At 34.9% G+C, this 17,144-nt stretch overlaps 1 protein-coding gene across 1 annotated transcript in view; it reads left to right on the top strand.

Annotated features, from left to right (window-relative positions):
* Positions 1 to 16,345, top strand: part of WDR36 (WD repeat domain 36) — a gene marked incomplete at its 5' end in the record, with an annotated part of 40,970 nt that extends 24,625 nt beyond the window's left edge. The window contains 7 exons of the mRNA XM_046667808.1: positions 5,550 to 5,657; positions 7,094 to 7,191; positions 7,588 to 7,733; positions 10,136 to 10,255; positions 10,437 to 10,518; positions 12,168 to 12,355; positions 13,510 to 16,345. Of these exons, the coding sequence (XP_046523764.1) occupies positions 5,550 to 5,657; positions 7,094 to 7,191; positions 7,588 to 7,733; positions 10,136 to 10,255; positions 10,437 to 10,518; positions 12,168 to 12,355; positions 13,510 to 13,659 (892 nt within the window). The remainder of the gene's footprint in view (positions 1 to 5,549; positions 5,658 to 7,093; positions 7,192 to 7,587; positions 7,734 to 10,135; positions 10,256 to 10,436; positions 10,519 to 12,167; positions 12,356 to 13,509) is intronic.
* Between the last annotated feature and the right edge of the window lie 799 nt (positions 16,346 to 17,144).

Raw genomic sequence — 17,144 nt, 5'->3', positions numbered from 1 at the left:
TTTGGGTAAAGCCCAGCAGTGTCCAGAAATCTGTTTCATAGATTGAAACTTGCTACTAAAACAGCACTTGAAGAGAAAATGTTATCTAAATCTGTTAAATAATTTGAAGATTATTTAAGATTATTCTGTTAAATAATTTGAGACCTACAGAAAGCATGTGTGTGTACTTTGTTGTTAAAAACTATGTGGAAATAGTTATAATTTAAAATTGTATCACTTAACATAGATTGCTTAGATTGAGTCTGAAAGAAGGAGGAATGATGGGAAGAGCAGAGTATCTAATTTAACAGGAACATACCATAGGGAAAGAGAGAGGTGAGAAAAAGGAGAGGGAAAGCGATACTTGTTAATTCTCTGAAATATTCCTAAATTAAGCTCTGTCCAATTCTACTTCCTCTTCCTTTCTCCAGAATTGAATAAGCTCATACCTGAAAACAATTTGACCTTTAGAAAGGGAAAACCCTGATGTCCTCATTTCCCTTCAAGTTTGATATAGGAATGAGGCACAGCCAACTATCCAGCATACACACCCGATTTGGAATATGCACTACAAAAAAGTGTAATTGGGTCCAGTTCCAATAACTAGGGACTTTTGTCCACAGGTGTGTCTCTTTTTCACTTAAAATAGAGTAAAGCAGAATCTGGTTTGTTGGCTGTGTTCTTCAGCTTCAAAAAGTTCGCCTAAAGTTGGTAATTCCTTAATTTTTAAAAAACCTTTTTTTTTAAAATACTCCTTTAGAAATATTGGTAGTCTGTTGCTTCTTGGACTTTTGCTATCTTCTAAAAATGAACATTGTAATTTGAATTGCTTTACAGTAGGAAAGTTGTTCAAGTAATAGAGTTAAAATAATGCCCTTTTCATGTCCAGTTTTAGCAGTTTTAGTTCACATTCCCTGGGAGAGAGAGGTTAATATTCAGTAGTACTAAATTAGCAAAATATTTTTAAAAAGTGGTAAGTTTATCTTTGGAATGAAGGAATTAGGATCTGAAAGTAGCATGCAGGGCCACCTATCTTTGACTCAGCATTGGCCTTTTTGCTGAATTTCTTATTTCGATGAAAAGTTGAACAGATTTAAATCTGATAGGTTTTCAACTCTAGTGTCTTATTTTTAGGTGACTAATGAGGTAATTTTAAGTGAATACAGAGGCGTGAAGCTGGGAGAATCATATGAGCAAGAATGAGTCACATAGGGATTGTTAAAAGAAAATATAATATCTACACTGATTGGACCAAAGCATACTTTTAATAAAGAAAAAATAAGTACTTTGGTTAAGATTTGATGTGGAACAAATGAGAAGTCTTGAAAAGCATTATCACTTAAGTGCTGCTCCCTAATTCCAACTAAGCTCACATTTATCATGAGCGGCCAGGAGCTTCACATGCTTTTATTTTTCATCTTCCCTCATATCCAGATAGGTGTAGGTACTATACCTTTATTAGTCCCATTTTACAAATGAGGAACTGGAGCCTCAGAGAGAAGTTAAGTAACTTGCCAAAGGCAGCGTAGTTTCTAAGTGACATTTTGCTGTGATAAGCATAGGAGAAAGATTTCCCAACAGTTGTGATATCAGCCTTGCTCAGGTTGTGTCATAGGTCCTAAGGATGAGTTGATTTTTTGATGTGGAAGATAAGGAAGTGAAGATCAGTATTTTATCGTACAGCCATAGGTAACTGTGGGGTTTTTTGATTCCTTCTCTTTTTGAAAATATAATTAGTATGGCAACCTTTGGAGATTCCTAGTTCTTTCTTCAATAAGCATTGCATTATTTACATAGCATGTTAAGTATTTAAAGAATAGATATACTCATTACACAGCCTGGAAAGTGAAGTCATCTATGAGTAAACCTTTGGGTGTGGTAACATACGAGTATCCTCTGGAATTGTGCCTAAAACAGATTGCATAGGCACTGAACTGTTTCTGGTAAAGGTTTTTTAAAATGCTGAAAACTTTCTTGTGTTTGTAGGATTCTCGGAGAAGCAGAGTTGAAATTTTTTATCCCTGAAATTATCTGTTATTCCCTACCATTAACCACCTTTTATTTCTGGTTGTCTTTTTTTTTTTTCTGCTTTTTCTCCCCAAATCCCCCAAGTACATAGTTTTATATTTTAGTTGTGGGTCCTTCTAATTGTGGTATGTGGGACACCGCCTCAGTGCGGCCTGATGAGCGGTACCATGTCCACACCCAGGATCCGAACTGGTGAAACCCTGGGCCGCCGAAGTGGAGAACGCGAACTTAACCACTCAGCCACAGGGCCAGCCCCTCTGGTTGTTTTTAGTGTATTGAAAGTTCAAGTTAAACTCTTTGGGGAGTGAGAAAAACAAAATTAAGTAGTTTTAATAGAATTTTGTATTTTTTTCTCTCTCATCCCCGGCCCATGTTTTCTGAGCGGCATTACACGAGAATAATTAGATTAGAACATTGTTTTGCATTCTTTGCTGAGGCAAAACCATCCCTTTGTTCTCGTCACAAAAGATTCCTGTAGGGAGTGGATGCCATCACTTTGGAGATTGAACATCTTGACACTGTCTGCATTTGTTCAGAATAAAATCAGAAATGACTTACTGAGTGTCACCCGTGTGTGCAGGGCTCTGTGCTTGAAAATCTGATCTCTTAGAAGGGGAATTGTGTTAGTGTCCTCTCAGAAATTATAACTTACCTGGGATTTTTCATTTTGTGGGATTAGCAGGAGACTATATAGTAGTTCAGTTTGGAATTATGACCGAACTTATCCTTCATGAACTAACGTGGCAGTGTAAGCTATGCTGTGTATGTGGAAACTACCTTCCTCAATTTGATGCTTTTACATAATGGAAGGTCAGTCTACCCACACACAACAGCTGTGGAAATCAAGTTGTGCAATGAATTTGACAAAAGTTACAGTATGAAGTAAAATAAATTTCCTCAACTAGTAGATTCTCTTTTTAACAGAAAGATTCTAAATGAGGAAGTTTCATCCCTCACATACTTACACTTTTATTGAACAAATACTGATTAAGATGAACAAATGTAGGGGCTGGCCCCGTGGCCGAGTGGTTAAGTTCGCACGATCTGCTTTGGCGGCCTAGGGTTTTGCTGGTTTGGATCCTGGGCACAGACATGGCACTGCTCATCAGGCCTTGTTGAGGCGGTGTCCCACATAGCACAACCAGAAAGACCCACAACTAAGAATATACAACTATGTACTGGGGGAATTTGGGGAGAAAAAGCAGGAAAAAAAAGGAGAAAAGAGGATTGGCAACAGTTGTTAGCTCAGATGCCAATCTTTTAAAAAAAAAACGAACAAATGTTAAGATCTGAAATTGCTGTCTTTAGATTTAATCTTCATTGGAATAATATTTCTGCTCTGAGTTGTTTGGATTAAATGAATTAACTAATTTAACAGTGTCTGGTATATAATAAGTGTTTAGCAAATGTTTCCTTTTCGCCAGCTCCCTTGATCCCCAAGAGAAGCCATTCTTGTGAGCTTCCAAAGTCTGAGCAGAAACAAGACAGGGTATTGCTCACCTTTTCCCCCACAGCAGAATTAAACAGCAGTCATTGTCCTCAGCACATTTTAGTGTGTGTTGTTTCCAGTGCTCCTAATTTTACTCTTGTTTTCCTATCTTGCATTCATTATTTAAGGTTTACGTTGTTAATTGCTCTCTGAACAAATTGAGAGAGATTTTACCATGGACAAGTATCTTCACTGGAGAGTCTTCATTTACATTTGAGCTGCTCAGAGTATGTTCCATGAGTCACTAGTGTGGGCCTCCTCTGGGGGTGCATATACTATTGAGTGGTGTTGTACCTTTAGTTTCAGTAGTGGTTTTACTGGATTTATAGTGATGAAGAGTGCATACTGCTGCTTGGGTGACAGTCCTGGCTCAGTTACTTTCTACCTTGAGCAAGTTTTGAAATCTTATTGGACCTCAGTTTTCTGATCTGTATAGTAAGGACAGACCTGCCTCATAGGGTTGTGAGGATTAAATTAGTAGACTCAGGTGCTCAGGATACTTCCGAGCATGGAGCATTAAAAAACTGTTAACTGCTGGGGCCGGCCCAGTGACCTAGCAGTTAAGTTCTCGTGGTCTGTTTTGACAGTCTGGGGTTCACCAGGTCAGATCCCGGGTGCGGACCTATGCACTGCGTGTCAAGCCATGCTGTGGCAGGCGTTCCACATATAAAGTAGAGGAAGATAGTCACAGATGTTAGCTCAGGGCTAATCTTCCTCAAAAAAAATGTTAACTGCTATTATTTTTTTCTTGAAATAATTTGTTTTATTTAATGTAGATTCTGAATTTCAGTCATTTTGCTGTGCCTTCCCATGGATAATTTATTGGTTTCAGTGAATCAAGTAGTTTTTAAAATAGCTGTGATTACTGTTTATACTGTGTATACTCCACTTAAAGTATACAAAGTATTTGCAGTCTTAGCCAGCCCAAGAAGCCTCTCCTGCAGGATGCTGCTGTTTTAGGCTTTTCTCTTTGCTCCTTAAATCCACTTTGTTTCACTTCCAGCTGCCACCATCCTAGTGGCAGGTCTTCATTGCTTGTTAGATAACTGCTACCATAATCTCACTATTCTTCTTGTTCCAATAATATATTCTATATTCTGATGACAGATTTTCTTATGAGAGTGAAGATTACACCACTGTCTTCTCAAAAGCCTTTAGTGACTTTCCACTGATGGAAAGATAAAAACAAACTCATTGTTTGGTGTTCAAGACTCTGGACGCAGCTTTATGCTTGGCAGCAAACTATGCTCTTCACTAGACCCAATTGTATTTTCCCTCACCTTGCCTCCACATTTCCCTCTGCTAGGAAATGCTTTTTCTACCATCAACATCCATTGAAATCTTGTCCATTTGTAAGGTTCATCTCAAAAATTGTGTTCTCTGAGAAGCCTGTTCTGTCTCCTTCCTGGGTGTGATCACTTCCCCTTTCTCCTCAACTTTTCAACCCTCCAACATTTTAAAGCCTGTGGGGCTAGTTTACGTTAGCTGCTCTCTGGTTATGCTCTGTAGACTGAATTTCATATATTTCATGTATAGCATGGTTACTTTTTTGAAAAACGGGTAGAATTGGTCACAAGTTCTTTCCATTACCATTCTCCTCTTCTTATTTACAGCCATTTTATTTTATTACTTTCTTCTGTTGCCTACACCTTTTATTATTTTTCACTGGAATAGCAAAAATACAGGAGAATATTGATAATTAGATTCATTTTAAATGTGAGACATCTTCAGAATTGTCCCAAAGTCAGTCTACCAAAATGACACTCCAGAAAAGCAGAGCATTTCCTCCTGTATTCTCCCTGTTGTTGAAACTCTTTCTCCAGTTATTTGGTCTATTTAGTATTCTGGGTCTTATTAAGAGAGATTATTTTCACATAGTAACTAAGTTAACAAAGCTCTTTGTAAGTGATGACTTTGTGGTGTTGGTGATTTAAAAAAAAAATGAAAATTTTCTGCATCTCTTATCCTTTGTGCTTTTAGCAAAAATATATTTTGTGAATTATATCCTTTTTGGTAGAGTTCAAGTACTTTAATGCCTTGATGCTTTTTCTAGCCTTATAGACAGCTTCTTGTTGGACTCAGCTCCTCTCAATGTTGCTATGTCCCCTACCGGAGACTTTCTGGCCACTTCCCATGTGGACCACCTGGGGATTTATCTATGGTAAGTTCTTTCCTACAGTTCTGTTTTGAGTAAGGAGGAGAAGGAAGATGCTATTGTCAGAGAATCCACGTTACTAACATTGACGTTTAGGGGTTTTTTAGTTTATAAAGTGGAAATGTCACATAGTTAACACAGAGAATTAATTCACCCATAAGTGTATGACTGATTCAGTATCTGCTTGATAATTTAGTTAGCTTTGCTCAAGTGTGTATTCTAAACCACATGATTGATTTTTATCTGTTATCATATTTGGCTTTTATTTGCAGAAAGGATAAATGAATTTTAAACTGTTAGAAAAGGGGAGTCCCCAGCCAGGCTCTGGCCTTCCTGCCCCTACCCCACTATCACTTTATGACCTTGGCCAGTCACTTCTTTCAGCCTCCTTTATCTATAAAATAAAGCATAAATATGGGCAAAATGTTTTCTGAGATTCATTCTAGTTGTATAACTTCATAACCATGTAAAAATACTTATGGTGATCTTCCATTTCCACTACAATCAACATGTAAGAGTTCAAAATAAATGGTACATCATCTGTGTCTAGAAAAATTGTGTATTTCCTGAGTTCAGATGTCTGATTCTTTAAACTCATTATTGAGGAAGAGAAATTAATTCGTTTTCTAATTATAAAATTTTATAATTAGATTTTTATAATATGAAAGTAATTTCAATATATAATAGAAGTAGCATCTGGCCATCTTACTAAGTGAAATGGAGTATCTCCTGAAACCCATGGGGCTTGAAAAATCAAGATGAGAATAGTAGCTATGGGACCTCAGCAGCAGGAGTATATAGTACTGCTATTAAGCTAACTCAGAACTTGAGATTCCCATTTTTTTCTTTTCTGTTCCAGATTCATAATATATAGGAAAGAGAATCTGATTAGCCCACTTTAGGACAGGTATCTACATCTTGATTAGCCATCCAAGGCCATGGTGCAGGTCAGATAGCAGAAACATGGCCACTTAGAGGACCGTTCTACAGAATGGGAAATCCATGACTCTTCAACAACCCCAAGGGTCTGATGAGCCTAATTGCTCTCTGGCTTAACTTTCTGAGTTCATCTTTCCTTCAGTTATAATTTCCTTAAATGAAGGTTGACATTTGTCAAAACGATATAAATATTTGGAGGTTATGTTACTTTATAAAAGTATTATCCATTTCTGACCTTGCAAATAAATACCTTTTTGTACCACATTAAAAATAAAGACTCTATTAATAACATTTGTGTGCATCTTTCTTGTGATGACATCTATGACATGAATCGAGGCATTTTCAGATGAATACTATCTATCTTTGAGATCTTTTTTTAAGTAATAAGTGATTGGAATGTATGGCCAAATTCAAGATTGTAGAGATTATTACCAGTAATTGAAGTTTCTCTAAAAAACATATTTTTATAAATTTAAAATATTGCTTATGTTTTTGTTTCTCAGGTCTAATGTTTCCCTGTACTCAGTTGTTTCATTACGACCACTACCCACAGATTATGTTCCTTCAGTAGTGATGCTTCCTGGTACTTGTCAAATCCAAGGTAAACACAAAATGGTAAAATAATTTTTGAAGTCTAATATCATAAACCTAACATGAGGGGTTATTGCTACTGAAGGCAAAGTTTAATGCCTTCAATCTAAATATTTTTTTACTGATATGAAATATTTTGAATGACTTCATGAATTTATATAAAAATATAATTGATGTGATATTGATAAGATATCAAATAATATACCAGTAGAGAATTGTTTTGCATCTGTTGATGGGAGTTGTATTTAATATGAGAAGATAAGGAAATGAAATAAGTAGAGTTTACAAGGTTGTATTGAGTGAATATGTTATGAAATACTGATGGATTTGGAATGAATTAAATTGCTTCTTAATAAAAATCTCATTTTGCATTAATTTGTTTTACCTGAAATGTTCTTGTTTTAAGATGTAGAGTTCTCAGAAGAAACCATAGAACCAAGTGATGAAATGATAGAATATGATTCCCCAGAACAGTTGAATGAGCAGTTGGTGACTCTGTCACTCCTCCCTGAATCACGGTGGAAAAACCTTCTTAATCTTGATGTTATTAAGGTAATACTGTAGTACACTTACTATTGGCCTGTGAAGACACACACTAGAAGCATTTTCCTTGGTAAAGATAGTTTTCCCTACTCTGAGGGCTTTAGGAAGAACATTTAATACCTAAGGTAGTAAAGAGAACAACATGTAGTTGAATGCTATTTAGTCCAGAATGATTATCACAAGATTCTCTCTGTATATCGGCTTTGAGAGCACTCAGCAAACCTTTGGATATAGCAAAAGTGCGGCCTGCAGCTGCAGAGCTATTACAAATTGGATGTTTAAAATCCAGCCTCATAAACTGCTTTTTCGGCTTCTGAAACAAGAAAGAAATTGCTACCATAATGTGTGATATTTCTGTTGCTAGGCACTTGGGGACTAGAAGACTTTCACTAGTCTTTTTTATTAAGCTTCAGCCACCCTTTATCATCTCACCCCCTGCTCTGTCGACTACAAGAAGATTTTTAGAGGTTGTCATATCAAGTCCAGGCACATAAGTCAGTATGAACTGGGTACTAAGTAATGCTGTGACATGACAGTGAAAAAAACCTAGCCCCTTTGGCCTTGAGAAATTTTCATTTTATATGAAAAATGGACACTTATGGCATAAATTAGTGTTTTTCAAAGTGTATTTCATGACCCCCATTTATGAGTATCAGAAGCAATTGAAAGGAATAGACTATAGTAAAAAATTTCAGAGGAGATTATCTTCTGATAAGGGTAAGTGTTTTCTGAAACGTGATTTGGTTAGATGCATGTATTCACACATTCACCAGAGGCTATGTTTGTAGTAAGTCACATTGTGGGCTGGCATAAAAAAAGTGTAAGGAACACTGACATAGATAACTATGTCAAGATGTGGGAAGTATTTTTATAACTAATAACTTAGCACCAGAAAAGATATGTGTGTATTGGGTAAGGAAAGAGAAGTTTTCACATGTTAATTTTCCTCACAGAAGTTAAAAGTGCTTCTTTCTTCCTTGCTCACTCTTTGAGAGATTGGGCATCGGCGTAAATATTGTCTAGGTGCGTAGTTGTGAAATCTTTCCATCAAGTTGTCAGTCTGTCAGCTATAACAGGAGAACTTTATGGAGTAGCTTTAAAGCAATGCATTAAAATGAACAAGTAGATGAGTGTGAAGGGAACAGTCAGAATAATGACCAATTGACTGAGCTAAGTTTTTGGGCTACTCTGCTCCTTGCTAAGATATAGTTCGTTCTGCATAAAAACTTACATAGGAACGTGAGTGAATGATGTTTATGAGAGAAATATGCTACTGCCTGTAATGTTATTTCCTACTGAATGAAAGAAGTTAGAATTTTTTATATTTGTTCTGTGGGTAACTTTTTTCTACTCGTGGTTTTCCTTATAAGATTAGATAATTTCCAGAGCCCTGTGGAGCAGCTGCAAAAGCCTTTTATTTTTATTTAAACTCAGTGACTATCTGCCTTGTAACTCAAGAACAGAGAGTTAGAGGGTAACTGTTACTCCTTCTCTAGTCTAGCATCCCAGAGAAGGGCTGTGCTTATGGTGCCCTTGGTAGTGCTTTGTCCTGATTTCATGTAATAAGTTTCTTTTATGCTGTGCCTTCATGAGGCCACAAGTAATCCTGGCTTTCTTTCAAAAAGCAAGTCTCCCTAAGATTACAGAATGCCTAAAGAATGGAAGAGGAACAGCGTTAGGTAAAATTTAGAGCCTCTGATAGCAGGCAGTTTACCTTAGAAAGTCTCTTTCATCAGATGCTCCTGAGACGGTGATATGTAGCACTGTAGTCACCAGAACTAAATTCTGTCACTGGGAATTCTGATGGAGGCATTCCTGATAGAATTTTACTAACACTGGAAATATTGTATAAATGAGCAGTAGTGTTCTCTTGCCTTTTACAAACACAAAATACTAAGGAAAAATAAATAAAAATTCCAATGGAAGAATACGGGCCATGCTTCACAAAAAATTTCACCAAGTTACTTCCAACAGCAGAATCTTTCTTTTGAAGAAAAGAAATTTGAGAAACTGTTGAGCATTTATTTAAATTTTGCTTTTTAGCCCATTTTGTGAAAAGAAGGTCAAAATTACTTGATCGTTATTTCTTCACCTAAATATTCCTGTAAATATTTGTGTTTGGGGAAAATGAGCTATGTTTGTCTGAGAGCTTCTTCTGAACCCTGTCATTTTCCTTCTGCCTTATGAGCAAGGCTGCTGGAGGGCTGACTCGGGAAGGCCAGTTTAAGGATATCTGTGGTATTGGTTGGTTGGGATTTTATTTTAGTTATTCTAATCTGAAGAAGTTTCATTCCTTTTTTTTTTACTTTTTGAACTTTGTTTTAAAATTGATTTGGAATTAAATATTAGAAATTGTTGGCAAGATAATTACCTACTAGTCTTTTTCCCTCTCTCATTTTTCTCTTAATCAGAAAAAGAATAAACCAAAGGAACCACCAAAAGTACCCAAATCAGCACCATTTTTTATTCCAACAGTTCCTGGCCTTGTACCCAGATATGCTGTACCTGAACAAAATAATGATCCCCAACAGGTAAAAACCAAATTAGAGCTTTCTAAGTATATGGGGGGTGTGTTTTGTGTTGTACTTTTGTAGTTCTTTACCAAAACCTCGTTTTACAGATAGTAAATTAATGATAGCTTTTAATTATAAACTATAAATTTTTTTGTTACACTTGTGTTCTTTGAATAACATGTATTTGTTTCTGTTTAAGTCTAAAGTGGTAAATCTTGGAATTTTGGCTCAAAAGTCAGATTTCTGCTTGAAACTTGAAGAAGGACTGGTAAATAATAAATGTAAGTTAAATAATAAAATATTTTACCAAGTATCTTCAGCTTATTTTACTTTATGTGAAGAGAAATTGAATGAAATATTAACAGATTGTCAGTACCTGAAAGAAGATAGTAAAAATTTAAAAGGATTGAAGTTTTGTTTTTAATCTGAAGTAATTTTAGCTTTTGTATTGTTATGTTAAATGGATGACACTAAACTCAGATGATATTAATATTATAATGGTCTTTTGAGAACCTTTCACACTTTCTGTATGGAAAATTATATTTTTTTCTATTGTTTGCTTTTGTGTTTTTTACAAATACAGTTTGCAAGACAGACACTTTTGTCTTAAGTGATTTCAGATATTCCCAAATTATCCCATAAACAGACCATTTTAAAATTTTTTATTGATTGTGTTAGTATATTTAAACTTTGAAAGCTATAGGCTGTAGCTAATAATGATGAACAATAAGAACCATAAGCAATTAACAAAATCACAGTCTCTCTCCTGTTTGACTTATCCTCTTGTTTTCTATTCCAAGTGCTTTTGTTTATATCCCATTATCACTGGAGTCCACGTTCAAAAAGTCAAAGAATGGTACTGATGGGCCATTGTAAATAACTGAAGAATAGCAGATCATACAATGAGTAACTTGTTATATTTATGGGGGTACAAAGAAGAGAAGCACTTTTGTGTAGTATCTACTGAAGAACAGAAAATAAAATTTATTAGACTTTGTCGTTGGTGTTCCTTTTCACAAAGCTAAAAGCATAGTCATTGCCATTGTAATATCAAATGCCTTATATAAAAATAGTTGTAAGTGTATAGAATATATATTCATAGAATGTGCATGAAGTAAGAGTGCTTACTTCAGGGGAAAAAAATAGACTTGGCATGGATAAGAATAAAGTAGGGTCTTTCCCCTCATATATTTCTGTATTGTTAGTGTTTCTTAATGATCATGTGGTACTTTTATAATTTTTATTACAATAGAAAGAAGGAAAAAAAAATAAATTCCCCCACCTCATTCTATTTTCAGTGGCAACTACTATTAAAAATTTCTTGGGGCCAGCCTGGTAGTGTAGTGGTTGGGTTCACCCGCCCAACTTCAGCAGCTTAGGGTTCACAGTTTTGGACCCCAGGTGTAGACCTAGCACCGCTCGTCAAGCCACACTGTGGTGGTGTCCCACATAAAACAGAGGAAGATGGGCACAGAGTTTACCTCAGCGACAATCTTCCTCAAGCAAAAAGAGGAAGATGGGCAACAGGTGTTAACTCAGGGCCAATCTTCCTCACCAAGAAAAAAAGTTATATACCTTTATAGCCTTCTTATATTTGGATTTGTTCTGACTGATTTATGAGCTTCTTAAAGTGTCTGTTGCCAGGCATTAATTAGATTTTCTTGAACAGCCTTAACAGCAGGAAAAAAAACCTTAAATTACTTAAAATGCAAAAAATGTAGTGCTTTTAATACTTTTTATTGTATTGCTCTCATCATTTTTACTGACTTTTACTTAATTTGGTGTTCATTCTACTACTTAACAGAAAAAAACGAAGCCACAGAAAGCATTTCCTTTGCAATTAAAATATATGTTGCTTGGAGTATGAAATGAAAACTAGTTTCTTAAGTGAAGGGATTGGATAACTGGATTCTTTTTAAAACTTATGCAGATGAAGCTGCTCTTAACCTTCTAAAAGAATTAGGCCCATCAGGAATTGAAACAGAGCTGCGAAGCTTGTCTCCTGATTGTGGCGGGTCTGTAGAAGTTATGCAGAGCTTCTTAAAAATGATCGGGATGATGTTGGACAGAAAGCGTGATTTCGAGTTAGCCCAGGCCTACCTTGCCTTGTTTCTAAAGGTAAGTCTAGTGTAAGACAACACTTCCAGCTGGCCTTCCTCCAGAGTAGTGTCGTCTGATACAACTTTCTGCAAAGGTGGCAGTGTTCTAATCAGCACTGTCCAGCAAGGCAGTCACTTGCCACATGTGGCTAATGTGACTGAGCAAGTGAATTTATTTTACAGAGATTTAATTAATTTAAATTTAAATAGCCACCTGTGCCTAGTAGCTGCCATATTGGACAGCTTTGTAGCTTTGTAGTCTTTTTTTTTTTTTTTCTTTTTTAACTCAGCACAGTTTTGACTCAGCCCCCTCACTTTCTGTATCATCCATTTGATTCAATATACAAAGCTTTTAACTTTTTCAAGTAGTTACATTTTGGTAGTTTTTCTCTGATCATGAAAAGAAAGTCAGCTTTTATGTTTATTTTCTTGTTTTGTTTTGTTTTGTTCTACTGCTGAAATCAAAATATTTAGTTCTATCCTGGTTGAAGGAGTTTCAAGTGTTTTGGCAGTAACAGAGTTGCTTGTATGTCTAATATAATGGAGAACTCATGGTTATTTCAGTAGTGTAATGTATTGAAGGAGGTAGATTGTGCTGATTTTCAGTGATAGCAGATATGATTCTTCATCTATCCTATTAATACCCAAAATGGAGTTTTCACTTGATCTAATTATTTAAAAAGTAAATATTTCCATGGTAGCATATAGGATGAAAAAATAAAAATGCCAAAAATTGTTTCTGTATCTTTTCCCAAATTTGCTTAGTTCCTAAATATAAATTTACTTAAATCTTTAGAAAATAAAGCAAAGGACCCATCTGCCATTTATTACCAGTGAGTTACAATGGAAAGAGAAACTTAAAGAAGCACAGAAATATGAATTGAGTATTAGAACTAGGACCTGGTTTCTGGGTCTGTATCAGGACTGTCCTTGGATGGAGGAGAGTAAGGAATACTTCACTTCTACTACGGGAGTGACAGTGCCGTGAAGGAACTCATAATGAAAGTTTGACGGCAGAGAGGGAAATGGGAGACAGTAACAAGCCAGCATTTAAGAAAAAAGTATTCAGAATAGTATCTTTTGACATTCCTTTGTAAAAAACTTGAATCCAGAATAAATAGCTTTTTAATTTTCTTAAATTATATGTTCAACTATTTGTATTTTTCTTTTCAGCTACACCTTAAAATGCTTCCTTCAGAGCCAGTACTTCTAGAAGAACTGACAAAGTTGTCATCACAGGTGGAAGAAAACTGGATCCATTTACAATCACTCTTCAATCAAAGCTTGTGTGTTTTAAATTATATAAAAAGTGCTTTGTTATAAAAGTAAATTTAAGTGACTAAATAAATCAAAGACTTATATTGAATGAGTTCAGTTTAACTCATACCTTGTTTTCTAAGTTTCAATGTTAAAAGAAAATAAATGCTAGCATTTCTGACTAGTCGGTCATTCTCCACCTTAAATGCTAAATACTTTCTAGAAATAAAATTATACCTGCCTTTTGTTTTAAAGACTTAAAGGAGTCTGCTCAAATGATTTATTTTCTGAGTCTCTTCACATCGGTTGCTTGTATATGACTTTTTTAGAATTGTCATCACCAGCTCATATTTTTTGAATATCTGTAACATATAGAGATGCTGGGTGTTTCATATGAAGTATTGCTGAATTAAATTGAAAATAAAACTGATACATAATGCAGTTGTAAAAGTGCCTTCATGATATGAAGTTAAAAGGTCTATTTCCTTCCTTGGTGGCTGTGATGAAAACATGGATCATGGACTAGAGCTGGAAGGAGTGTCAGACATGAGTGCAGCCCTGCTGTAATGCACAAGAGGAAGCTGCTGAGGTCAGCTGGGGATCTCAATGACAGATCCAGATTTTCTAACACTGCTGTAGTGCTCTTTCCATTGTAGCCTTTCTAAAGAAGCTTGTTCTTGTATTAGGAATGTGAGAGACACTTTTACAAGGCAAATTGCTATCAGAGACAGTTGAACAGATACCTAGAATAGGTCAAGGAAATTCTCAATTCCATTGAAGATATCCTCCAAAGATTTTTCTTCCCCACTGATGACCTTTTGATTTGGGAAGAAACTGCTGACTATAGTTTTCTCATAACTATTGTGAAACCAGATAGCTCTGGCAGTTTCTCATCATTTTCTTTTCATGGTTCAAGACTAGAGCAATATGTGGATTAAAAACAAGCAAGTTCTTAAAACCACAGTGCTCTGAAAACAGTTTTTAGTTTATACACGTAAAAGTGTAGTTCATGAAATGCAGCTGGTTGTATTTGAAAGCCAGGATCATTCTCATTAGGATAAAAGGTTTTACAGAATGATTTCCAGAAGGAACAGTCCTCACAAGGAGTTGATCAGTGATAACTTTAAATACCAAAGAGTTTTTGTTTAATGGTGTAAAGTAGGATTAGTAAACTGCTAAAGAAATAAGCCAATCTAGTTTGTACTCTAATTTTGTATTTCCTTTAGAAGTGTCTATAAACTTAATAAAGCCACTGACTGAAATGTTAGTAATGACCTAAGTTCTAACTTTAAAAACTTTCTCTCTGCCCCAAATACTGTATTCTAAAGAGAGGGCAAAATTCCAACATACAGTCATGTACCATGTGAAGATTATAAATAACGAAAACAAAAAAAATAAGAGCTCTAAACTGAAACTGTATTGCTTTTATAAATCTTGAATTTTCTTCTTTTTCAAATGAGAATACAGGAGTTGTGTGTTTTGTTTTTATGGGAGAGATCTTTAGATAGTATTACAGCATCATTTTGGCAAGTAATCTTCCAGAACCTTTGCTGTGTGTTTGCCATCACAGAAGGGAGGGAGAAAGAAATACAAAGGATAATTTTGTGTGTATGTTTTTTCTTACAGTGTATCACTCTGTGTGTCCTGTTTTTCCTTTAAATTTTAAATGTAGTATGTGACAACATTTTACGTGTTAAAACATCAGAGACAAGTCTATTTTTGACCATCACCTTCAATCCCAATATCCTCCCTAGAAGTAACAGTGGTTCACTTTCCATCTGGACCTTTTTCTATGAATGTATATAGATGTTATCTATGCCACAGGAAATTAAATGTATAGTTTTGGTTTTTACATAAATTACATATATCATTCTGCAGCTTTTCTACTTGGTTTTCTATTTTTCGGTATTATCATATCTAATCTCTTTACTTTTTCAGTATTCCACAATCTGTTTAGCCTATAATAGACACTTAAGGTAGAGCCTTTTTTCTTTTTCCTAATTACGAACAATGCTGGAAGAACATCGTTCTGTATGACTCTTCATGTACATGTAAGGATTTCTCTGTAGTATATGCTTAGGCTTTGAATAGCTGGGCCAGAGTTAGCCAATTTTAAAAGAGATACTTCAGTTGGCTTCCAAGATGGCTGTTATCAATTTACAGTTTCTTCTCATATCATTTTTAAATTTTTTATTAATCTAATGGGTGGAAAATTGTTTTTATTGCTTTAATTAAAAAGTCTCTACCACTAGTGAGGATGGGCATCTTTTCGTATATTTATTTTAGACCATTTTTGTATTTCTCATGTCAATTACCTTTTCCTGACACTGCTCATTTTTCTATTGAACGATTTGACTCATGGATTTGTTAGGAGTTTTTCGTAAAGTTTAGATATTAGTCTTCTACGTTCATTACCAGTGTTCTCTCTCAGTTGGTCACCTGTCTTTAACTTATAGTATCTTTTTTTATAGATGTTTTATATTTATATATAGTCAAATTAATAGTTTTTTATGACTTCTTTTTCAGTGTATTCTGTATTTTCTTCTAAGATATGTCTCATGTATGCATCCAGATCTTCATCTGGAATTGATTTTTATGCAGAGCATAAGGTACAGAACTGCTTTTATTAAAAAATCCAAAAACCACTTATGGAAGGCCATTCTTTTCTCACTGATTTGAAATGCTGTTATATACGTGCTAGAGTTTTTAGTTGAGATGTTTGATATCCCTAATAAATAATGCATTGATTTGATTACAGTTTTCTGTTACATGTTCAGATTTGGTGGGGGTAAAATCTTCCTAATGTTTTTCAAATATTTATTAGCTATTGGTGAGCATATCTTCTTGAGGTTTTGATTTTGGTTGCACTAAATTTATAGTATTGATTTGGAGAGAATTACAATAGTATTTCTTTTCAAGAACAATATATGTCTTCATTAAACAAGATCTTTCGTGGGTTTCTCTTGGTTTTATAAGATTTCTGTATATAATCATACATTTTTTGACAGATTCATTTCCGGAGATTTTATTTTTGCTGCTATAGTGAAGTATGTCTTTTTCCTAATATATTTTTTATAATTGGTTATTGCTGTCATAAAAAAATTTGATTTTTCAAATTCAACACTGATCTATTTGACACTGCAGAACTCTTACTTTTAAAAGTTCGTCAGTATATTCTTAGCAAATCCAAGAGAATGCCACCTTCCGCAATTGATGAGACTTTATTTTCCATCCGGTACTCATATTTCGTTTAATTGTTTTGTTAGGATTGCTTTAGCTATGATCTGGCACACAATGTTGATACTTAGAAGACTAGCAGAAATTTTTGTCTTGTTACTGACTTCAGTGGAAATGCTTTTAATGTTCCACCATTAAGGATAATGTTTGCTCTGAATCTCCAGTAGCTATCCTTTGTTAACGAAGTTAACGTTTTATTACTAATTTGCTACTTTAAGAAAATTTAAACTAGAGGTTAGTGTAGAATTTTATCTAGTGATTTTTGAGCATATGTTGGAAGACCAATATCTTCTTTAATTGGTATAACTTAGTGA

The sequence above is a fragment of the Equus quagga genome, chromosome 7 (genome assembly GCF_021613505.1).
Source record: "Equus quagga isolate Etosha38 chromosome 7, UCLA_HA_Equagga_1.0, whole genome shotgun sequence".
Classification (NCBI taxonomy): Eukaryota; Metazoa; Chordata; class Mammalia; order Perissodactyla; family Equidae; genus Equus; species Equus quagga.
The sequence above is the reverse complement of the archived record's forward strand: the minus strand, read 5'-3'. Positions and strand labels throughout refer to the sequence as shown.